This window comes from Macaca thibetana, chromosome 19 (assembly GCF_024542745.1).
Source record: "Macaca thibetana thibetana isolate TM-01 chromosome 19, ASM2454274v1, whole genome shotgun sequence".
Taxonomy (NCBI): Eukaryota; Metazoa; Chordata; class Mammalia; order Primates; family Cercopithecidae; genus Macaca; species Macaca thibetana.
Genome location: NC_065596.1, coordinates 34,634,120 through 34,657,758, shown reverse-complemented (window position 1 = coordinate 34,657,758; position 23,639 = coordinate 34,634,120). Strand labels below are relative to the sequence as shown.

At 57.1% G+C, this 23,639-nt stretch overlaps 3 protein-coding genes across 5 annotated transcripts in view; 1 reads left to right on the top strand and 2 right to left on the bottom strand.

Annotated features, from left to right (window-relative positions):
• RPS9 (ribosomal protein S9) overlaps positions 1-5,614 on the bottom strand; it is a 55,427-nt gene extending 49,813 nt beyond the window's left edge. The window contains exon 1 of the mRNA XM_050771949.1: positions 5,611-5,614. The gene's annotated coding sequence lies outside the window, so the exon portion shown is untranslated. The remainder of the gene's footprint in view (positions 1-5,610) is intronic.
• Positions 221-4,394, top strand: LENG1 (leukocyte receptor cluster member 1). The gene is made up of 4 exons (XM_050771942.1): positions 221-455; positions 1,570-1,749; positions 3,013-3,275; positions 4,099-4,394. The coding sequence occupies exons 1-4, from the start codon at positions 324-326 to the stop codon at positions 4,313-4,315; spliced, it is 792 nt and encodes a 263-aa protein (XP_050627899.1). The 5' UTR covers positions 221-323; the 3' UTR covers positions 4,316-4,394.
• Positions 4,352-22,312, bottom strand: CNOT3 (CCR4-NOT transcription complex subunit 3). Of its 3 annotated transcripts, none has more exons than XM_050771896.1 (18): positions 22,014-22,312; positions 17,015-17,092; positions 16,832-16,899; positions 16,503-16,577; positions 16,270-16,359; positions 15,887-16,015; positions 15,688-15,783; positions 14,201-14,423; positions 13,977-14,110; positions 13,364-13,420; positions 11,513-11,891; positions 11,307-11,430; positions 10,298-10,496; positions 7,704-7,803; positions 7,402-7,600; positions 7,031-7,163; positions 6,185-6,310; positions 4,352-4,722 (listed from the first exon to the last, which is right to left on the bottom strand). In XM_050771896.1, exons 2-18 carry the CDS (start codon positions 17,037-17,039, stop codon positions 4,624-4,626), a joined length of 2,256 nt encoding a protein of 751 aa, XP_050627853.1. In that variant the 5' UTR covers positions 17,040-17,092; positions 22,014-22,312; the 3' UTR covers positions 4,352-4,623. The 3 variants fall into 3 exon arrangements, with proteins under 3 accessions (XP_050627853.1, XP_050627852.1, XP_050627854.1); XM_050771895.1 differs by having other exon boundaries at positions 17,015-17,089; XM_050771897.1 differs by having other exon boundaries at positions 14,201-14,420; positions 17,015-17,089.
• Positions 22,313-23,639: the final 1,327 nt, after the last annotated feature.

Sequence of the window (23,639 nt, the reverse complement as noted above, 5' to 3'; positions counted from 1 at the left end):
CGGAGCGCACTTCCGCAAGGAGACTTGACGGTCATGTCGACCAATCGACGGCCGCATCTGGTAGCATCGGGGCGGGCCAACTTATGATTGGTTCAGATCTGTGATAAGAGGCGGTTGCTAGGGGATACCACGAGCCGAACGCCTAACATTCGCTGTGAAAAGGACGTCTCAGCCAATCACCTGTCGTTACAGGCCAGGGGGCCGTACCAACTAATTCGGAACCAATCTGCGGTCGAAGTAGGGACAAGAGGAGGGGGGGCATCCTCTCGCCAATCGGAAGTGCAAAGAGGCGGGCGTGCCAGTCCCTGGACAGCTACGACGCCATGAATATCTTGCCCAAGAAGAGCTGGCACGTCCGGAACAAGGACAATGTCGCCCGCGTGCGGCGTGACGAGGCCCAGGCCCGGGAGGAGGAGAAGGAGCGTGAGCGGAGGGCGCTGCTGGCTCAGCAAGAGGTAAGCTCGGAGGCCGGCCGGGCTGACCGCCGGAGCCCAGCGCGCACGCGCCGCGGTTGGGGGCCGGAAGCGGAGGCGTTGCGCAGGCTCAGTGTGCCCCGTGTGAAATTCGGGACCAGGCGCCGATCCCGTTTTCGAGGACGTTGCTCTGCAAACCTTGTGGCCACTTCCACGAAACCTCCCTTGATCTCGCCTTCGTCTTAGTTTCCCTCCACTGATGTATTTCACATGGCTGGAACAGTGTCTAGCACAAAAGAGCAGCTTAAAAACATTTAATGAATACATGAGCGCTTGGACAGTTCAAGGAAATTCGGATCACTTTTTAGTTTGCCTGCGCAGTTTATTTATTGAGCACCTATTGTATGCTAACTACATGCAGAGCGCCTGACTTGCGGAATCCCCAGGAGGCACTGTTCGTTCTTAGAGGGGCACTGTCATCTCCGTTGCACGGAGTGAGATGGCTTCAGTGAGGGGAAGGCACATTTAAGGAGAGGGGGACAGCCAGGCTCCACGCCATCGGGCGAGCCCTTTCCTGCACCGCCCCCTAGACACATACACACAAACACGGGCTTTCTGTATGGCTCCTTAAATCTGTTTGGTGTACACCCAACTTTCAGTTCCTTAGCTAGTCTGATCCTCCACAGTGGGTGGGAGGTAGTCTGGGTTTTTAGAATCTCAGTAGGCTGCTGAGCGCTGTTTGAAATCTGCGTCCTGAAGGCGGGGGACAGGGCTTCAGCAGTCGACTTGGGGTAGTGACTTGGAGCCATGGCTAGAATTCAGATCGTCTGGCCTAATGCAGTTTGGTCTACCTTTATGGCTGTTTTAATTGTCTCACTTGAGGTTAGGAACCCCTTTGGTTTAGGCCAGGGACCTCCTTCCAGCCATCCTTGATGACCCGTGGTTTACGATTTGAAAGGCAGTTTACAAAACCCAGGCGTTGCCTCATCTGCCTACCCTCACCCCCAGCTAGGACAGGTGCCTCTTTTAGGCGTCTAGTGCTCCCTTTCTTATAACCCCAGCACCCTGGACTGCCATTTTCTGTGGTGGGCACCAGACTCACAGTTCTTGAATCACCTCTAGGTTCTGAATGCCCTGCCTATAACTTTCTCCCCAGGCCCGTACAGAATTCCTACGAAAGAAAGCCAGACATCAGAACTCACTGCCTGAGCTTGAAGCAGCAGAGGCGGGAGCCCCAAGTTCTGGCCCTGTGGACCTGTTTCGGGAGCTGCTGGAGGAAGGGAAAGGAGTGATCAGAGGCAATAAAGAGTACGAGGAAGAAAAGCGACAGGAGAAAGTAAGCTGGCCTCACCCACTTCATTAGAGGAGCCATGAATCGAGTTGGGGGGAGAGGGCACTTTAGCCACTGCTTGTGATCAAGGTCAAACGAGAACGAACACACAGAATTTAGAACCATACCAAAGCATGACACTTAAGAAGTGTTGCCATCTGGGCACCCACAGGGCTTGGAGGTAGATGCTAGAGGTCCCCAGCTGCTAGGCAAACTGCTCAGTTCTCAAAACTGGAGGGGTCTGAAACCTTGATAGGCTTTTAAAAATGTAAATCAGCCAGCTGTGGCTCATGCCTGTAATCCCAGCACTTTGGGAGGCTGAGGCGGGTGGATCACCTGAGGTCAGGAGTTCAAGACCAGCCTGGTCAACATGGTATCTCTAAAAATACAAAAAAATAAGCCAAGTGTGGTGGTGCACGCCTGTAATCCAGCTACTTGGAGGCTGAAGCAGGAGAATCGCTTGACCTGGGAGGTGGAAGTTGCAGTGAGCTGAGATTGCGCCACTGCACTCCAGCCCGGGTGACAGAGCGAGACCCCATCTCAAAAAAAAAACAGAAAAAAAAAAAAAAAAAGGCGAATCATTCGCCTCTTGCCTTTTGGCTAAGATCAAGTGTAAAAAGTATGTCTGGTCGTGCATGGTGGCTCACACCTGTAATCCCAGCACATTGGGAGGCCAAGGTGGATGGATCACCTGAGGTCAGGAGTTCAAGACCGGCCTGGCCAAACATGGCAAAACCCCGTCTGTACTAAAAATACAAAAATTAGCCGGGCATGGTGGTGCGTGCCTGTAATCCCAGCTACTAGGGGGGCTGAGGCAGGAGGATTGCTTGAACCTGGGAGGCAGAGGTTGCAGTGAGCCGAGATGGTGCCACTACACTCGAGCCTGGGCAACAGAGCGAGACTGCATCTCAAAAAAAAACAGGTACATGAGCTCTTGTCACTCACCTGCTGTCTCTGGACTTGCTGACCCCACCCATGGCTCCTCTGCTTTGCTTGATCCCTTCAGGCTTCTCTTCAAGTCTCTCTGCAAAGATGCCTGCCTCTGAACACTCAAGTGGCTCCACTTGTCCCCTCCTTCCCCTGCTGTTACCTGCCACTGTCCCCCCAGGGGGAACTTGGCCTCTGTTGGTGTCTTCCATCCCCAGCACCTGGTACAACTGGTTCATGACAAGCCTTAGGTACCTGTTTGCTTAGATTCCTATGTCAGGGAGACACACCTGACACCTTGAAAGATTATATCCCATCTCTTGTATTTCCTGGCCCCCTCAGGAGAGGCAAGAGAAAGCTCTGGGCATCCTGACATACCTGGGCCAGAGTGCAGCGGAGGCACAGACTCAACCCCCTTGGTACCAGCTACCCCCAGAGCGAGGGGGGCCCCCTCCTGGCCCAGCCCCAGATGAGAAGATCAAGAGCCGTCTGGACCCTCTTCGGGAGATGCAGAAGCATCTGGGGAAGAAGAGACGGCACAGCGGTGAAGGCAATTGCAGCAGAAAGGAAAAGAAGGAGGGGTCTGAGAAGCTGCGACCCAAGGAGTAAGAAGGAAGACCCTCCTCGGCAGACCAGGGCCCAGACCTTCAGGGCTTGGCAGCAGCCCAGCATAGGCACTGCAGGGTCTCTGGTCAGGACAACCAGGGACTCGGTGAAGGGCTGGCTGGGTGAAGTGGTTCTCAACATGTGGTCCAGGAAGCCCCAGGGGTCCTGCCACCCTTTCCCGGGGTGCCGTGGTATCAAGCCTATTTTCCTGACACTGTTGGCCTTTTTCACTCGCATTCTCAGGCACATAGTGCAGGTTTCCAGAGGCTGTGTGATGAGAAGACACCCTCGTTCTGATGGCTGATGGCACAGATGCTTGTGTCCAAACTTTCTTAGTTTTCACTTCTGATTTGCAGTATATTAACAGGTAGAATCTATTTAAACAAAAGCTCTTAGGGTCCTCAGTTTTAAAGAGTATAAAGGGGTCCTGAGACCAAACAGTTTGAGAGCTGCTGGGTTAAGACAGTAAAAGCAGGCTTGTCTCCATACCCCTGGTCTAGAGGGGGTACACTGCCTGTACTCTTTTCTCTAGAAAGGGAAACAGGCCCAGAGAGGGCCAGGGGGCTGCTTATTGTGCTTTCTTGACCTGGAGGAGCATCAGATCTTAAAGACTGGGGAGGACCAAAGTCCACAGAAGGGAAGGCCAGAGACGTGCCCATGGTGTCCCAGCACCAAGCGGCTTCTTGTAGAAGACCTGAGAGCTGAGGCTGGGGCGTACTGGACGCAGCAGGGCTTCCAGGCGGCAGCTCCCTCTATGGGAGAGGTTGGGGGAATGGCCTCCTAGGAGCTACCAGCTTTCTGACCTCACTCCTCTCCCCGCAGGCCTCCATCCCTGGACCAGCTTCGAGCTGAACGTCTTCGGAGGGAAGCAGCTGAGAGGGCTCGGGCAGAGGCCCTGCTGGCCCGGGTCCAAGGCCGGGCACTACAGGAGGCTCAGCCGGAAGAAGAGACAGATGACCGGAGGCGGCGGTACAACTCCCAGTTCAACCCCCAGCTGGCCCGGCGCCCCCGCCAGCAGGACCCTCACTTTGCTCATTGACTCCTGAGGGGGGTACAGGAGAGCTGCTGCCAGCCGTCATATAAAACTATTTATTCATAAATATTTTCCAAAATGAAAATAGGTTTACCAAAAAATGTCCCTCACTGGGGAGGGGAGGAGGGGGCAGCCCTCGCCCCCGGGCCCCCAGGGTGGGGCTGAGAGGAAAACCTCCCGGCCCCTCCCTGCTTCCTGGGAGAGGGGGATGCCCCTGGCCTGGGGCCTCCCTCCAGTCTTCCAGGGCAGGGCCCTCGCCTGGGCAGGGGGATCAGCATGCGGGGGAAGGGGGTGGGTAGAGGGAGGGGCCGGTGTCACTGGAGGTCCCGGTCCTCCAGGTAGCGGTACTCAAAGGTGAAGCCTTCCTTCTTCCGCTGGCCCCACTTCTCGTAGTCAAAGTAGATGTAGGTGCCCTGGCCGGGGGAGAAGGCGGTCAGTGAGTGGACGAGGAGGTGGTCTGGGATCTGGGCCGGACCGACAGCCAAAGGGGACAGTTCTTAGGGCTGTAGGTGTGTCAGGCGCCGGGCCAACTGCCCTGCATGCGCACACTCACTGCACCCTCACAGGGTTCTTCTTGGGTAGGAAATGTTATCATGCCACTTCGGCGAGGAGGAAACGGAGGGGGCCGCAGAGGTTCCACCGAAGCCAGCTGCCAGAGCGGGGCCCCAGCACCAGCACCAGCACCAGGCATGAGTGCACAGCCTTCGTTTTCTCGAGGGCTGCGGCTTTTGAGCACCTCTCACGTGTGAGTACAGGATGCATAGCCTAGCATTTAATCTTCACAAAGACCTCGAGGCAGTGGGTACTGTCACCCTTGTTCTAGAGAATGGAACAGGCTCAGAGTCTAAATCCAAGCACTCTGCAGGGACATTTTATTGGTGACGGCAGTGGTGTGGGAATTTCTGAATGACTGGATGGCCTGAAATGTACTAACTTGGAGGATGGTTTTGGGGCAAACCAGGAAAGGACAGGAAGTCTGTAGTTAATGTCTGAGGACACAGTGGGAGAGGAGCTAGGTCCTGAATGAATGTTTTAAATGCATCAAAGATGGCAACCTGGGAAAACTAGGAGAGGGAACTGAGTTCTCTGAGGACAAGGACCTTGTAATACTTCATCCCCATGAAGGGGCTCGGCTTCAGGGAAGTATTTGGTGGGAAAAAAAACGTCACTGTAGAACACACTGAAAGTAATTTGGAAAAAAAAAAAATCCATGACACTGACTATGTAGCAGTCACCATTAAGTACTTACACGTTATTAACTCATTTAATCTTCATAACAACTGCATTAGGTAGGTCTTCTTCCCCCCATTTTTACAGATAAGGAAATTGAGACACACAGGTTCGAGTGACTTGCCCAGAGTCACCCAGCTAGACTGGGCTCAAACCCAGGTAGGCTGGCTCCAGAGTGTTTGCAAGAAGCAGGAATTTCCCAGTATTAAAACTTGAGAAGCCCATTAAAAAAAATAGCTTCCCCACTGAGCCCCTGCCCTGCTGGGTGCTGGGACCTGGAGGTGAAAGGGGGGCCCATCAAGGTCCCTGGGCAGCAGAGCCCACAGCCTGGTACAGGGAGACATACCGGGAAAATCCCACACCCAAGCAAGGGGGAGGGACCGGGCTGGGTGGCGCCAGGAAGGTGTCTGGGGAAGGGACATTTGGGCTAAGACCCACAGGAGGCCTAGGAGCTGGCCAAGTGGAGGATGAGAGGGCAGTGTTCCAGGCTGAGCAGACAGCCCGAGGGAGGAGAACGTGGTCAGGCTGAGGGACTGCGCCGGCTGAAAGGTGGAGGCGAGGGCGCAGAGGCCAGCAGGGGCTGCCTGGAGCCTGGGGACTCTACCCCAACCCTAGCAGCGGGAAGAGAGGGAGCGGGGCCCTCACCTGCTCAAACTCGTCAGTGATGGTCTTGGGCTCCTCGTGCCTCTGGAACCACATCATGTACTTGGTGTGGAATCGCCACGACTGCTTCTTTAGGGCCTTGGCTGCCAGGTACTGTGCCTTAGTGCCCTGGGGGAGGAACAGTGGAGAGGGGGATCAGGGGGCCCCCAAACTGGGTGGGGAGCCAGGGGGACGGGGCAGGACATCAGGGCTGAACCCCGGCCCCCGCCACAGACCACAGTTGGGCTGGACAATCCTCGTGGAGATGGGGCTGGGGGCACAGAACATACCAATGCTGGTCAGGAGAAGGAAAATGAGACAGGAGGTGAAAATTGCTTTCAGAGAAGCTTTGAGAAGGAAGAAAAACTAATGTGTGATGAGAGCTGAGAGAGGAGGCAATTTAGAAAATTTCCCAAGCGGGGATGAGGGTGGAGGTCACTCATGACTCACTGGGGTTGGGAGGAGGTTGGACAGTTCCCCAGTGGCCTCCAGGGAGGCCTGAGAATGGCCGACGAGTGGAGTGGGGTCGGCCTAGACTGAGGGGCTGCTGGAGCAGGGCTGTGGGGGGACCCCATGGGTTAGCCAGTAAGCTATTGGAAGAAGGGCTGGGGTGAGCCACAGTGGACTGGCCTCGCTCTCAACCCGAGCAGTTCTAACACCTTTGGGCTGGAAGCGGGGACAGGGACAGGTTGAATTGGCGGGGGGGGGGCCCAGGACTGGGAATAGGGAGGGGGTGCGGTCCCAGTGGCCGCAGTGGGGCACCCACCTCACCCCTCTAGCCCGAGGGGGGACGGCGGCGGTGGCGGCGAAGCCGGGGGGCCCGAGGCTGCCCCGGGGGCCCTGCTGTACCTCCAGATAGTAGAAGATGAAGAAGAGTGTCTCGGTCGACAGGCGCTGGTAGAACTCCACAGTGTCCGAGTGTGGGGGTGGCATCTGGTGGTGGTAGGGGGGCGTCGGACAGGGGTTCCGGGGGAGGTACTGCCTGTGGGAGCAACAGGAAGGTCAGTGCCAGCTGCCTGCTAGTCTTGCCCTGACCAAAAGGGTGCTCAGAACTGCATCCCCACAGGGGAGGTGGTACAGAAAGACCCAGGGCGGTGCTGACCTTCAGTGGAGAGCCCGAGTCAGGGGCCTGGCGCTCTACCCACAGCCTCACAGGTTTAGCCACTGCCTCCTTGCTAAGACTCGAGCCCCAGCCCACCCCCCTTCCCTGGGACCCTCACCGGATACGCTCAGAGTCAGAGGGGTGGGGCATGTGGTGCCAGGCGGCCTCTTCCATGGCCTGCTGGTAGAGCTGCTCCTTGGTGAGGGGCACAGGGCCCAGCGGACAGACACCCAGCGACAGCGGTATGTTCACCTCTGACAGCTGCAGGGGTGGCTGAGCTGAGGCCGGAGGTGCTGATGTGCTGCTCAGGATGATGTCTGTGGGGAGAGGTGGGGGTCCGGCCCCTCAGTGGTGAGGATGGGTCAGGGGCCAGCCCCTCCTCTTTGGCCCACTGCTTCCCCACCATCCTGGGTTCCTCACCTCGCTCAGTCAGGTGCAGCGTTGGCACAGGGTCCTCAATGCCAGAGCTGATGGCTGCCCGTTCCGCCATGGACTTCAAGGAGCTCAGAGGCTCAGGGGCCTGGGGAGGAAACGAGAGGCCTGGCCTGAGCACTTGGGCTGCAGCAGCAAGTGCAGCCTGACACAGGTCCCAGATGCGCTCGCCTGCCCTGCTTGGGGGCTGTGGAGGGCCAATGAGCCACTCCTCATGATCTACCCATGACAGGTAAAAGCATCAAACTGTAGGGAAACAACTGGAAACGACTGACACATTCATCAGCAGAGGAACGTCTAGTAAGTGGGACTCTGCACCGTGGAATACTGCACGGAGATTTTCAAAACACAAGTTCGTGACATACTACAGAAGTAAACGCCAACCTGCAGAATTATGCACAGTGCGCTACCATTTTTGTCAAAGGATGTGCCAATAGTACACGCTGCTTCACTAGGGACACCTACATGCTGGGAGAGCTCCCGCCTGTCTTGAAGGAGGCAGGAGTCTACATGCTCAGCTCTCTGCCTCTGACTGGCATGGGGTGACTGGGATCAGGGTGAGCCCAGCCCTGCTAGACTTCAGTCTCCTTGCTGGCGACAGGTAGGCTGGGTCTCCAGACCTGTAGCCACAGCCTCGTTTCCTATTACAAAGGTTACAGCAGGCTTCTGTTCCCCAAAGTCAGGGCTGGTTCCTCCATCTCCTCCGGCCACGTGCAGCTGTCCCTAACCCCAGCCCTGTGCGGGACTCCACAATGCATCAGTTGCCAAGGCTTATCCATCCTGTTTTGCTGTATCGCCCAGGCAGGTCTCAAACTCCTGGGCTCAAGTTATCCTCCTGCCTCTGCCTCCCTAAGAGCTAGGATCACAGGTGTGAGCCACCGCGCCCGGCTATCCGTCCTGCTTCTAACCCACCTTGGATGGCTCCTTTCCCTGTCACGCCACCATGCCCCACGCAGCCCAAGCCTGTCCTCTCCTACCCAGACCACCCTCCCTCCATCCTGTCCTCACCAGCCCCGGGGGACCTTTCCAATGAAGTCGTGTTGTTCCTTCTCTACTCCAAACCTTGCCACGGTTCCCGACCACCCACCCCAGCAATTCCTTTTTGTTGGTGGTGATGTTAAAAGGTATGGACCCCTTTTGAAAATCTCAAAGCTGCTGTTTCCCCTTTTTCCAGAAAAATGCATGCACTATAAATATCTTGTCCACCATACTTCTAAAATTTGGGCCAGGCACGGTGGCTCACACCTGTAATCCCAGCACTTCGGGAGGCCAAGGCGGGCAGATCACCTGAGGTTAGGAGTTCGAGACCCGCCTGACCAACATGGTGAAACCCCATCTCTACTAAAAATACAAAAATTAGCTGGGCGTGGTGGCAGGCATCTGTAGTCCCAGCTACTCAGTAGGCTGAGGCAGGAGAATCACTTGAACCTGGGAGGCAGAGCTTGCAGTGAGCCAGATGGCACCACTGCACTCCAGCCTCGGTGACAGAGCAAGACTCCATCTCAAAAAAAAAAAAAAAAAAAAGAAAGAAAAAAATTAATGCTTCTGTTGGGTCAGAAACTGTTCCAATAGCTTCGTAAGAATGATTTAGTCTTCCAAATAAACCTATATGGTAGGTATAATTGTGATTATTGCCATTTCCCATATGAAGGGAAGGCACAGAAAGGACAATGCCAAGACTTGGACCCGGACAGCCTGGGCGCACACGCTGCCTCCCCGTGGAAGCTGCGCTACAGGATACTGGCTCACAAGCCAAGCCCCAGCTCCTGAGCCTGGATGATCAGGACCCCCCGTCCTGTCCTGCTACACCCACTATCTCAGCCCTGCAGCTGGTGGCACTGCCTCCTGCAGAGTGGACACCTCTCTCCTCTCTGCTGCATCCTGCCCAGCCTCCTAAAGATGCATGCTCCTCCTAAAGCACCTCCTGAAGCCCTTCCTGCAGCTGTTAGCCCCCCTGCCTGGTCCAGGTCTCAGCTTAAATATCACCACCTCTCAGAGCCCTCCTGGGCCTGTCTCCCAGGTCAGCTCAGATGCCCCTCAGTGGGCCCACAGCAACCTTCCCTGCAGCTGCCCCAGCAGGGAAGCTTCCTAAAGGGAGGAACCAGGCTGCATTCACCCAACACAAAGCGTGGCCCCCAGTGGACTTCAACAAGTGTCTTCTTGACTGAAATGGTTTCTTAGCTAGGAAAAGGAGGGTAGTGAGCTAGGTAATGGATCATGTGAACTAGAGAGACTGGTATGCCTTGTGAGGACAAATGGGGACAGAAACTGAGGGCCTGGGTGGGGATGAAGATGGAGACCCAGAGAGAGCAAGCAACAAGTATAACCAAGAGAAAGGAAAAGAGACCCAGAGAAACAGAGCTTTGGAGGGAACAAGAGGGGAGGTATGAGAGCCCCCAGAGATCAAGGTCACGGGAAGGGTGGTACAGAAAGACCTGGAGAACGAGCAAGTGTGAGAAGGGGACAGAAAGCTAGAGAGAGATCCAGAAAGGGGGTTGGGGCAAGGGGCGCAGCTAGAGACCTGGAGGAAAGGAGCAGCAGAGTCAGGACACAGAGGCTCGGGGGATGTCCAAGGAGCCCACCTTGATTTCCGGGGCGGTGCTGAACTGTGGAGGCCCATTGAGTAGGGCACCGGCTGCCTTGGCATCACTGAAGCTGGGCGTTGGGGAGCTGGGAGGATTCACAGGCAGTGGCACCAGGAGGCTGGGTCCCCCTGAGTTGTTCCCTGAGCCTGGGGCCACGCCCCCAGCCCCTGTTGGGGCTGCCGCACTGGGTTCCTTCCTGGAGAGCATGGAAGAGAGGGGTTGAGAGGAGGGCCCCTGAGGGTGGGATGGGCAGAGAGGCCTGGCTGGAGAGAGGGGAGACTGCACACATCAGATGGGATGTGAGAGGGGCGGCTGAGGGTAGACAGATGGGAGAAAGTGGCTCTGGGCAAACAAAGGCAGAACCCAATCTTTGGAATGGTTTCCCATCAGCAGAGCAGAGCTGCGGGGGTGGGAGTGAGGATTCTCGGGTGCTCCACCAGGCCACAGGCTGATCAAAACCAGCTGCCTTGGGCAGGTGGACGCAGGGCCCATTCCCTCTTGGGCAGGCCAGCTGGAGCTGGGGTGAGGGGACCAGGAAGCAGGCCTTTCCTTTGTGCACACTGATCTTTCTTGGGGCAGTCTTCGGGAAACAGGCGGACACAGGGGAATGGTCTGAGCTAAGATTTGGAGGAGTGGCTGCAGAGGAACGAGGACTTCGAGACAATTCACTTTGAAAAGTGGAACAGTGACCCTCCAGTGGCAGTCAAGTACCCTTGGGCAGGTAACAGAAATGGGGAGGAAAGGGTATGGGGTTCTTGAGAAAACTTCCACTTAGATGAGAACATATTTTAGAATGTTCTGAAGGGCAAAGCAGGGAGGCTGATGTAGTTTCCGTGCTGGAAAGAAGTGGGGGTGTTAACACCCGACAGAGGTGGAGGACAGTGCTCGGACATTCCCAGCAGCAAGGGCGGGGGGCCCAGAACCCACTGATGCAGGGATGAGGCACCAGCGCCTCTCTGTGCCGAAAGGCCGCCATCCCAACCCTGCTGATGGCCGAGACACTCACGAGGTGCTGGGAGGTGGGTTGTGGGGGCCGGAAGGGGGGCCCAGGGCCTGGCTGCTGGCATTGTTGCCCCCACTGCTGCTCAAAGCCACCTCTGCCGGGCTGTCTGCCACAACTGAGCTGTAACCTGGGAACAAAGAATAAAATGGGAAGGGCTGCCGGCGGCTGCCCAGCCCCGCCCATGCCCACCCCGCTGCCTCCCCACTCACTGGTGGCGCCATTCTGCTTGCCAGCCCCTCCACCGGCACTGCTGTTACTATTGCTGCCGCTCCCTCCACCTCCGCCGCCGCCTCCGCCAGGCTGGGCGCTGGGGGGCCGGGGCTGGGTCGTGCTGGGCCCACTGGTAGCCGATGGGGCCACAGCCTGGGCATAGGGGGCAGGGGTGCCCGAGTTGTGGCTGGGAGCTGGACTGGCCTTGGGACCCAGGGCACTTGGGGGTGCTGCTGGGGCGGGGACCCCGTTGTTGCCAGGAGTGGTGCTCAAGGCAGAGGCAGCAGGCGGGGGGCCGGAGGGGTAGGTGGGCGGCACAGCTGGGGACTGAGGGTGCTGGTTGCTGTGGACAGGCTTGGAGCCGTTTTTGGCTGGAGACTGCGGGTGGGAGAGAGCAGAGGATCAGGACCCAGTGGGCCAGCTGGTCTCCCTCACCACCCCCACCTCAGGCTCCATTTTCGTCCCAGCAGCCTCCTCTCTGGCCTCGCTGCCCCCAACTGCTCCCGCCCTCCTGGGAACCTGGGTGACCTTACTCACCCTCATGGCTTCAGTCACCTTCATGCTTAAAACACTCACACTGATTTCCAGCCTGCCCAGCTTCCCAAGTCCTGCCTGGACACCGCCCCACGGACACCCCCACAGGGATCTGACCACAACTTAGGTTGGCAGCCAGAGAAGATCCATCTGTTGGAAGCCAGGGGACTAGTGGGAAACACCTAAATGTCCTCAATATGAGATTAGCTGGAGCAGCTTAATGTCCAAGAGTAGAAGGAAAAACAGCTAGAAATTGGATAGTAATTCTGAACATCACCTGAAGGGTCATAGAAACTACTCACAGGGCTGTAAGTTACCAGCACTCCAGAAAGTGGTAGGAGGGTAAATGTGCTCATGGTATCCCCACTGCAGGCAGCTGCCGACAGCACTCAGGCTGCTGAGCCTAACCACCTCCTGCACTTCTTTCCAGCCACCCCACAGGCTCCCTGCGCTTACCAAGCGCCCAACAGGACTGACTAACCACTTCTCTCCTGGGATCGCTGCTTGGCAGTGGGAGCCTGGGAAGGTGGCAGAGCCCAGCCTGGCCCCTGGAGTATCTGCCTCAGTGTCTCTCCTCATCGCCTCCTGGCCCTGCTGCCCGCCCTCCCTACTACCCGCGGGTCGTCTTAGTCTCCACGCCAGCCCCCTAAGTGCCCACTCAGGGTGTCCCCTCGAAACCATCCATCCCGTTAGCCCACAGAGGGGCCTCAGGCCCACGCTGCTCCTGCCTAACATTCTTCTGTAGCAGCATTTCCGAAAGCAGGCTCCTGTCCTGGGCGATGTTAAAGGAGTTGGAGAAGCACTGCCCACCACCGTCTCCTCTCAGAAACTTGAAGTGTGTGTTATCAGCACAGCAAAGCCCCATCACTTCCTAGGCTTGTTTGGCTCTGGAGGCCACTCAGGTCCACAAAGCCTGAGCCCCTCAGCCTGACAGTCCCAGTCCCTGTGCTCACAGTTGGAGCCCTGGCCCTGCACACCAGGCCAGCCATCTCTCCACACTTCCAGGCTTTCTGTCACAACTTCCCCTTGTTACTGGCTGCCGCCTCTCCCTGCCAGGCAAACTCACCTGACTCTCAAGCCCAGGGCACTCCGCAGCAGCATCTCCTGACTGCCTGGCCAGGCTGGGGGTGACCTGTGCCACCCCCTTGACCACAGCACCAGTCACCTGTCCACTTGCCCTGCCCACCTGCCCTCAGGGCAGCACTGATTTCTGACCCACCTGTGTCCACCAGCCCAGCACAGTGGCCAGCACTCAGGTCTCAATGTGCCTTTGGGATATTGCCCAACATGCCCATCCATTCCAGACTCACACCCACCTGGCTGACTTCACTGTCTGTGGAACGTCCCCTCTTCTTATCATCTTCAGAGTTTTCCTGAGGTAGGGGAGGCAGAACAGAAACCTGTGTGACCTCTGGGGGTCTGACAGAGAACCGCCAATCTCTGAATGTCCCGGGCCCTGGGCCCAACTGACTGCCACTGCAGCCCCAGAGCTGGTCAAACAGCTGTCCTTAATCTGCCTGGAGAAACCACCTAAATTCAGGCTCTCCAATGTTCTTGTTTTCTGGGAGCCAGCACTGACCCACCAGCCTCTTAAGGATCTGGGAACCTGCTCTCCACAGGGAATCCAACCCTTGGATCCCTGCCCAAGGTGGCCAGCTACCCAGCCTCCTCAGGCAGCCCAGGCACCGGCCCCTCCCATCTCCCAGATCCAGGACCTAAACTGGCCCAGGATACACCCTATTACTCTTTATGTTCTTTAGGGACCCAGATATAGGATCTTAGGGTGTGCTCCAAGAGCCTAGACCCTGGATACCTAGATCTGTGTTTCCTCAATTACTCTCCCCTAGCCACTTTGGAGTGACCCAGATTTGCCTCCTCGAGTCCAGCCCTGCTGGAAACACAAGGTACTCGTGCCCCGTGGGGCCTCACCGTGGTACAGTTGGCTGGGCTGGGCGGGATGGGAGAGCTGGAGGTGGTCGAGGTGGGTGTGCTGCTGGACTGGTTGAAGATCTCATCCTCCATGTGGCTGTGGCTGGGGGGGGAGGTGGCGACCAGCGCCTGTGCTGTGGGGGCAGAAGAAGGGCATGCTTAGCTGGCTCACAGCCCACTCTGGACCCTCACTTCCTGTGCCACGATCAGCCCCAGGGCCTCACGAATGTCCTCGAGGTCCAGGTCATCGTAGAGAAACTCGTTCTCCTCGAAGTCGGGGTCCTGGGATGAGTCGACATAGTACTCAACGTCATCCTTGATCTTGCGGATGGCATCAACAAGGATGGAGTCATTGTCCAGCATGCGCAGGATGGTCTCTAGCATGCGCACGTGGTAGCGGTGCTTCTCGATGTGCCGCTTCAAGCCCTCGATCCGGTCCTGCTTCTGCTGGCGAGCCCAGGGCCAGGCTCAGGGGCTGCAGACCACCTGCTTGGCCCCTCCTGCCCCCACAGAACCTGTCCTCAGTCCCTGACCCCTGTAGAGACCCAAAGCCTCCACGCCAGCCCCTTCTGGGGTAGGGCAGTATGGGGTCCACCCACCCTCTGAGCCCTGTGGGGACCACAGGGCTTGACATCTTGGGATCCCACTGCTCTGCTCCCTCCTCTTCCCACACGTTTCTGGCTCCAGGAGTCCTTGGAAACCTCTAAACAACCCCAGAGGTCCTTGTGCCATCCCATGACTTGGCCTCATCTGTACCTCACCTGATTTCTCAACTGAGTCCAGATTTCTCAACTGAGCCTGCCCACCACTGACTGCCTCTGGCATACGGATACCCTCCAGCTTGCTCCAGCAGTAATAATGATAACCCCCATTTGTGAGGAGCTTGCTGTTTAGAATCATGATGGTATTTGTCATCACTAGGTCCCCCAACCCCACCCATTTATCCCAGCGGGAGCGAAGATCCATAAGCCTCGCTCCTGCCCTCCTCTCAAGGCCCCTTTAGCATTTAACATCTTAGTCTCAGTTCCAAATCCCTGCTCTGTTCAAGGACCCATCATCTCCCCAAAAGCCCCTGGTTCCCAAACCCCTCAGAATCTGACACCCAACCCTGTCATCGTCCACTTCCTGACCCTTTCCCACCCAGAGCTTCCCTGAGGACCCGGCTCTCCCCTCCCTGTGTTTCTGGTTTCAACAAGTCCATACAGTTTGTATCCCTTTGAACTCATACCCCACAATCCCAGATTTCAGAACCTGGGACCCCAATATCCAGCTTCGTCCCAGATTCCTCTCTTCCTTCAGGCCCAGCTCTCTGCCTTCTCCATGTTCTGCCTGTCTCTACCCACTGTGCTCTCCCTAGGACCAGCGTCCTCTGGATGCCAGGAGGCCTCTTGCCATGGGTGTCCTTCAGGTCTCACGCTTACTCTGTGGCTCAAGCTCAACCTGCATTCACATTCCCCCAAATCGCTCCTCTTCACGAAGGCCCCACTGTCTACCCAGACACCCAGGGGACCCTGAGATTCTGTCTGACCTCCTCCCTGCCCCACCCAGGCAGCTGCTAAGCCCTCCCAATCCTGTCTCTCAAATCCCTAATCCCGGCTGCTGGCCCTGTCTGCCTGAGGAATCCAGGCCCCAACTCCCAGGAGCCTAAATGACTGGCCTCCTGCTGGCCAGCCCATCCCCATCCCAAAGGTGTGGGGTCTCCCTCACTCACATCCTTGTCGCCCTTCTTCTTGCGTGTCTGCACTGACAGTGACTCCACCTCACTCTCAAACTGGTCCACCTGCATGTTGAGCGTGTCGATGGTATTCTAGGGGAGGGAGAGGAAGAGGAAAGCCATCAGCCAGGGTTCCCGCCTACACCCAGGGCTCAGGATCCTCAGAGTTCACCTCCTCTTCTCCACCCCAACTCACCGTGAGCCACTGGCCAACCTCTTCCTTCTCCTTCTGGGCAGGATCTACCTTCTGGGCCAGGCCCAGGCCCTCCTTACTGTAAGCTTTGGTTTTGGTCTCTCGTTCCACAACTTTGAACCGTTCCATTTGCTGTAGAGAGTGTAGTTGGCAGGGGGCTCTCAAAGGCGGGAAAGGAGGTGACTAAGGGCCAGCAGACACTCAGACCTGAGCCTCATGACCCTACTTTCTGAGCTCTGAGTCTGCTGCCTCTTCCTTCCCTTAGCTCCAGAAACCCTACTTCTCTTGAAAAACTCTGGGGTCTGGCCGTGCTGCCTCCGCCCCTTGAGATCTCAAGAATCTGGTGACCTTCCCAGCTGTCTAGGACTCAGGCTCTAGGCTCCTACCGTCTCAATGAGCTTGCGGTTGTCTATAAGCTGCCTCTTGTCCTTGATCTCGTTGGACGCTACCCATGTCTTGATCTGGTCCCTCAGCCGCTGCAGATGGGAAAAGCAAGAAAGTCAGACCTCAGGATCCGGGAACTGGGACCCACAGCTCCTTCTCCCTGGGACCCAGCAGTCCACTCTCCCAGTTCCCTCAACCCTCAGGACACAGGCGTCCAGGCCCCCAGCCCCCTCACTTGTAGCTTCTTAATCTCCTTCTTTAGGTCAGCCTCATACTTTTCTTTCTGGTTCGCGTTGGCTGCATTGTGGAGCTGAGGGATGGAGGGAATTCAGAAGTCAGTGTGGGAGGGGATGTCCCAGTACCCACTCCACTGAGTCTTCCTTATGCTAGGGACTCGAGGACCCCCCAACCCCTACCCCCAATGAGTCTTAGAGCCTATTCTCTTAGGTCCTCAGCATCTGCAATATGTAGCCCCTCCCCCTGGTTAACACCCAGAGGTCCTGAACCTTCTTCCTGTGCCCTCCTCTCTGAAGACCCAGATGATTAGGGTCTCAGCCCCTGTACCTTCTGCCAAATATCTTCAAACTGCTCCACGCCCTCGGACACCTTCTTGAGGCAGCGATCAATCTCACCTGGCCAGGGAGGAAGAAGGCTGTGAGAATCCTGCCCAGGCGGCAGGTATCTAAAGAGCAGTCCTCCGAAGAGGGAGCACATGGCTACAGGTGCAGCAGGAAGTCAGTCTAGTACCTTGGAGTTTGCGCTTGTCCGCCATCTTCCCTGCCCTACAGACGCACTCTCTTCATACTCTCTTGGAGACGGACGCTGCTGGGAGAGATTGGAGAGGAATTAACACGTATTCTCCGGCTGGTAAAAACCCAGAGACACGGACCTAGTCAGCACAGTTAGGTAGGTGGGACTGGTAAAGGAAAGAAGCATTTGCTATCTGACAAGAGACCAGTCCCAGTTCTCCTGATGCTCACTTGACTGCTCAGCACAGTGTCTGGCCAACAGAGGATCCCATAAGTTTGTTGAAACAAGAAAAGTTACATACTTTTTTGTGTGCCTCTGACTCAGGAAGTGGAAAATTCCTGTAGCATGGAGCACCTCCTCCCCAGATTACACTCAGAAAGATGTTTCAGAGCAGGACAAAGTCATGCTGCACGCAGCTGATGACTGGGATGAAGGCATTAGCCCTGCAGATCACACTTCCGACTCAGAGGGGCTGGGTACAGAGGTGGCTGGAAGAGGTCATCCCTCAGACAAGCCAGCAGACAAGCGAAACTGGCAGCTCACAGAGAAGGGCGTGTGCGTGTGTGTTGTGTGTGTGTGTAAGCTGTAGGTGAGAGAAGAAAGATTGGGGGTGGGGGAAAATGACGGCGAGCAGAGATGCCGAAAACTATGAAGAGCTGAACCCACTCAGACAGACAGGGCTGAATGCCAAGTAGAAGGGACTTAAACCACCAAGAAATTTATTCCAGAGCAGGATCCTTAAACCAAAAGGAAATAACACTCCTAACCCAAAGAAACTGACCCCAAGAAGGGTTAGAGATTTGGGGGCAGAAGGCAGCACCCAAGAGAGACCTGGGAGAAGACAGAAATCTTACTAAGATAAGACGGTGCAAAGGTACCACAGCTGTGGGGAGCCAATCTGCACACACGAAGGAATCCCATATCAAGTGGATTGGTAATTTAGACTCAGGGAAACAGGCACCATCAGGGCAGGAACCCAAAACTTAAAGAGAGAAGCATCTTTATTTTAAAGGAAATTACATGGAACCCAGAGAAGACTGAGGTCAAAAGGGAGTTCCAAGGAACTTGAGTCCAAGGGAAGACACATCTTAGGGCCTGACAGCGAGACCGGGGAGCCCTGGGGAGAGAGGCTTATGCTCAGAAGACTTCTGAGATACCAGTGGAGATTGCCCTCTTCCCCTCCAGGGAGGGGGCCTGTAATGAAAAGCACAGTTCCCTGGGATCCAGGGGCCGCTCCCACTCCTACTTGTGCAGGGCAGGGCACCCGGGAGTAGTCACTTACTGTAAAGACAGAAACAGCCCCATACTGAGGACTAAGAGCCTCAATACAGAGGGAAGTCACACCAAGAGAGTCCTCACCCACAAGGAAGGGAACATCTGGCAAACAGTGCTCTCCAACAGAACTTTGCAATGCTGGAAACACTCTATTTATGCTTATCTGTTGGCCACTGAACATCTGAAATATGGCAAGTGTAATGGAGGAACCGAATTTTTCATTTTTAACTAGTTATTAATCACCACATGTGACTAGCAGCAACCATATAGGACGGGTGTGCTTTAGAACAAGAAGCCCATAAAGGACAGGGCTGGTACCCTAACCCCAGAGAGAACTTTCCCAACACTGCCGGGACCCTTTCTGGGTGGTAATAGGTAGGGGTGCTACCTTACACTTGAGGGGACTTAAATCTCCTCAGTAAAAGGCCCAACCTAAAGCAAAAGGCAGCACCCCCGCTCAGAGTCAGAGTCAGCTAACATGCCACACCTGGAGAATCTCCAGGAAGGCAAAGCAACAACAAAAGGACCCAGGAGAAAGTGCCGCAGTGGGGATTCTGACTGAGGAGGGGCAAGTCCCTTTGATCCAGGGAGCTTATACAAGGCAAGGGCCTGGACACCAACCCTGAGGTGTGTAGAGATCCTCACCAAAGTCCAACACCCCAACACAGAAAAGCCTCTTACTGCATAGGGGGAAAAAGAATGTGAAACGAGAGCGTACGCTCCCTCTTTCCATCCCAAGAACCCAACAGAGGGTCATGGGCAGGTGCTCCAGCCCAGAGAGAGAAGAGGTCTCATGGTCTTCACCCCTAAACAAGGCAATCGACACCTTAGGGAGGTGACACCCTCCCTGCGTCTCCACACGGAAAGGACTGGTGCCCTAGCACAGAGGAAGAACACCCCCAGAGAGGAGACCACACTGTGGCAGCAAGAGAAGGAAGTCCTGGAGTGGTCAGCAGCCAGCTGGATGGGAACAAGAGCCCTAGCCCAGGGAGGTGATGTTTCAGACAGAACAGCGTGACATCGAAGTCAGCTACAGCTGAGACCCAGCGAGGAGGCAGCTCCTCCACAGAGAAGGGGCAAGTGCCAGAGGCCCAGGGTACTTGTCCCCTATAGAGGCTGGAGCCTTAGTCACAGCGGAGACAACACCTTCCCCCCAAGAAAATTCCTATATCATGAGGGTGTCTGTACCTCTGGTCCCCCTGGCAAAGGACCAGAGAGAAGGGAAGCTGGAGCTTGAGTCTCGAAGCAGAGACGCTGCCAGAGAAGAAAGAGCCCCATTTGCTGCAGTCCGCGGGGCGTCCACCAAGATCCTCCAAGGAAGGTGGTGATCGCAGGTCCACTCCCAGGTGTGAAAAACCTGTGCTCCAGCAGCAAAGGCTCTCCAAGAGCACTGAGGAATCTGGGAGCCTTGGCCCAGGAGACTTACCCAAGAGGAACACACATCCCCACAGGGCAGGGACCCACAAGGGGTGGGGTGGGGTGAGCAGGACACCAGCCTCACAGGAGCCAACACACCTACATGAGGGCCAAAACCAGTAAAGAAGAACCCCCCAAACTTCACCTCAGGGAAGATGATACCACCACACAAAGACTCGAGGAGGGAGAGGCAGGAGGCTTAGTCCTGGGGAACTAACACTGGGCGGTCCTTAACCTTGGGGGCTGTCATGTGCCCACACAGTGGTCTTTGTCATGAGGCGCCTTTGATCTGGGAGAGCTTCCGCCTCTGCAGCAAGGAGCTCTGGGAACTGATGTTGAAGGGTGATCCTTAACCTGGGTGGCTGCTGACATGGCCACACAGAGGCTCTGAGACTCTAGAAGGAGGATGCGTTAGGGCCTGGGGTGGAGGTAGTCATCTCCACTGAGATGCCCCTGCCAAGGGTTGGGGGCTGGAAACTCCTACTTTGGAAAGTCTACACCAGAGAAGTCTCTGGTCCCAGGGACGGGGTCCACAGTGGAGTCTCCCGCTTGAGACTCAGGTATCTTACATCCACACAGCCAGGCAACTATGCCTTACCCCATACAGTGAAAAATCAAGACGGGGTTTTGGAAGCATTAGCCGGGGGCACCTGCATCCGAGAGGGATCCTCAGCCTTACGGTGGGGACACACGCAGAGGCGTGGACACCTCAAATCCAGAAGAGCAGCCGTACCAATACCAAGGATGGCAAGAACCTTATCCCTGGGGGAGGCAACACCAAGAAAGGGTCCTTACCCTGGAGAGAAGGCACAGCCCCAGAGGGAAGAGCCCCCACCTCGCAGTACAGGAACCCGGGTCTAGGAAGCTTCCTACTCCCATGGAGTACCAGCAGCGGGGCTGGAAAGCGAAACCCTTGTTCTCCAACTGCTGACACCCAGTGTGAGGGTAGATGGAAAGATAACAAACCCACAGTGTGGGATCTGATGCAAATATCAAGGGCAGTGGGCTTCTTGGTCCCTGGAGAGATGACATCCTAAAGGAGGAGACTGGTGTGAAGGCAGAAGAAGCCTCACAGGCAGGGGTGAAGGGAGACATCAAAACCCCTCACCAAAAGGGCAGGAGAGCTCACCTGGGGTGGGGGGGTGCCCGCCCTGCACTGAGAGGCAGGGACTGCTCAGAAAGAGGGGCTGGCGCTGCCCGCAGTGGGAGCTCACTAACATGGACAGCGTGGGGGCTTAGTGTCCTTCACCAGGCACCTGAGCGCCAGGGGAGCCCAGCAGCCCCCAGCAGCAAGACCACAGTGGCCCTGACATCACCGGGAGAGGCCCACGCCCAGGTCGGAGAGTCAGGATGCAGGGGAGTTCAAGGCTGCAAAGCCAGGGGCAGACAGCACTATCCAAGAAGTGTGAGAGCTGAGGCCAGACGTGGGCCACACTGAGGACCGTCCTGTACCCCAGGTGGGGGAAAGCCAGAGCCCCCCAAAAGGCAGGCGCCCGGTGCAGCGGGAAGCGAGGCTTGAGCCACCCAGGGCGCTTCTCGCTACGAGAGGGAAGAGCTGCAGACTACAGAGGTGGAAACTTCGGCAAAGGCTCCAACTACCGAGGAGTTTCTCCTCCACTCCTCTCCCAAGAGGCTCCCATCCGATACGGACGGGCAGCTGGAACCTGAGATCCAGGGGAGGCTGCGCTCCGGGGAGCACTGAGGAGGGATGCGGAGGGTGGCCTCGGTCCTGGGAAGGGTGACTCCCCCACCCCGCTGAGGTCCTCGTCCCGGGGTGTTGGCACACCCCCCACCCCGCCACCGTCGAGAGAGAAGCCCCGGCGCGGAGGCTGCCCCCCAACGCGAAGGACCGAGGCCGAGGGGGGCAGGCACCTGAGCCCCGAGAGGGCGGGCACCTGGGACCAGGGGCGCCTCCATCCTTCCAGCCAGGAGCCAATACCGACGCGGAGAGGGGCGGGCACCTCGCGCCCGGGAGGCTTCGCACCCTCACACCCCTACCGGGGGGCCCGACGCGATGCCACGCGGGGAGGTGGCGGCGGGCGGGGCCCGGGGTCCGGGTCGCGGAAGGACCCCCGGGCGGCGCTGAGGGGCGTGAAAAAGGCGGAGGAACGGGAGGGCGAGAGGGAGGGAGCCGCCCCCCGCCGGGAGCCCCGCGCTGCAGAGGCGGCGGCAGGGGGCAGGCGAGGGGAGGCCATGTCGCGACAGACGGCGGTGTCGCCAGGGCGGGAGGCTGCGGGAAGGGCGGCCGATGGCGCCGGGGGGAGGAGGGGAAGGGGTCCGGCCCAGTCGAGCCTGACGCTCTCACCACAGGAGCTGGCGCCGCCGCTGAGGAGCGTATCGCGACAGGCGGGGGAGGCGAGCGCCCGCCGCCTTTTTCTCGCGCCCCGGGCCCGGGCGCTATCGCGATAGCGGCGCGAAGCGGAAGTGGGGTTGGGGGAGTGGGCCCGGGGTTGTTCTGACGACGGGGGTCGGGGATCAAGGGAGGCCGCGGCGTCTGCCGATGGCTCCGCGGAAGCTGACCGGGCCCGGTCCAAGATGGCGGCGGCGGAGGAGGCCTCCCCTCCTCTCTTCTCGTCTCTGGCGCCGACCCGCCCCCGAGTCCCGAATATAGGCCTGTCATTGCTCCCGCTGAACGTCGCTCCTGACCCTTGGAGGCGTTCTATTGGTTCCTGGCAGGGATGTGCCCTGCCCCCTTTCGCGGATTGGGTGATTGCTCCAAGGCGCGGCGTTCGATTGGCCTCCCGCGCAGCCTGCTAGGATTGGCTCAGGTTTTCCTCCCCGCTCCTCCTCCTCCTCCCGCCTCAGGGCACAACACGCCAGCGCGAGGACCCGAACGTCAATCAAGAGACCTGTGTCGTGCTGATTGGATGTATCCGCCCCCCTCTCCTAAAACAATTGGTCGCGGGGAGGAGCTAGGACAGTCCAGGGGCGGGAAGTCGTCCGTCAAGTTTAGAGCTCTTTTTAATTGGTTGCGGGGGCATATTCTGCCTTGAAGTAATTGGTTGGTCCTGGAAGTGGGTGGGGAAAGCGGAGGAAGGCATGGAGTGTGGGCGTTAGAGGCCGCGTACCTAATGGGAGACAGACAGGTGCCTTCAAAGCGGGGGCCGAGCCGAAGTCATCTGCCAATCAAAACAGCCACTGGGCCAAGGGGGAGGAGCTGGGCAAGAAAGTCCACCCCTTTCTCTTCGTTGGCCCTAACGGTTATCATTCATGCTAGTTTGACCAATAGCGTGGCGAGTGGGCGGTAGCTGCTCGTAGAGCGTGTGAAAGAGGGTGTATGTAACTGGCAGAAGTGGAACTTGGGCGCAACCCTTGCGTCCTGGCCAGGTAGGCTCCTTCCCTGTCTCTCAGCTGCCTCTTCTTTCCCCAAGTGCCTCCGTGTTGGCACATCTCTGAAATTATTTGCTGAGTGAAAGAAGGAAGGGACCAGAGACAGTGCTTTAAGTCACTAGCACCGTGCATAGCAGAATTGGTTGGGAAACGTGAGGCGTGGAGTTTTTGTCCTGCCCCTGCCTGGTTAGGCGACCAGATGGTGGGAGAGTCATTCTCCTCTGCATCTCCGCTTCCTTAGCGTGTTGAGGACGCCGCCGAAGGTACAGAGGAGACGGGTGGCTCCCTAATTCCTGCTCGTTTCAGGTCTCAGCTCTGTCATCTTCTTGGGGAGAAAACTTCCCTGACCTCCCGGGCGGAGCGCTCCTGTGCGCCTTGTTCGTTAGAATTTATTTTTGCACGTCTACCGTCATTTTCGTAATTATTCGGTTTCCCTGTCTGGATTTTGCATCTCCAGCACTTAGCACGCAGGAAGTAGTCAGTAACCATTTGTCAAAGGAATAGATGAATGAATGTGAGGAATGACTTGTGATTGAAAACTTACTAGACACTGAGGCTTCCACGAACCCGGAGGCATTTGCCCAGGGTCACACAACCGAGA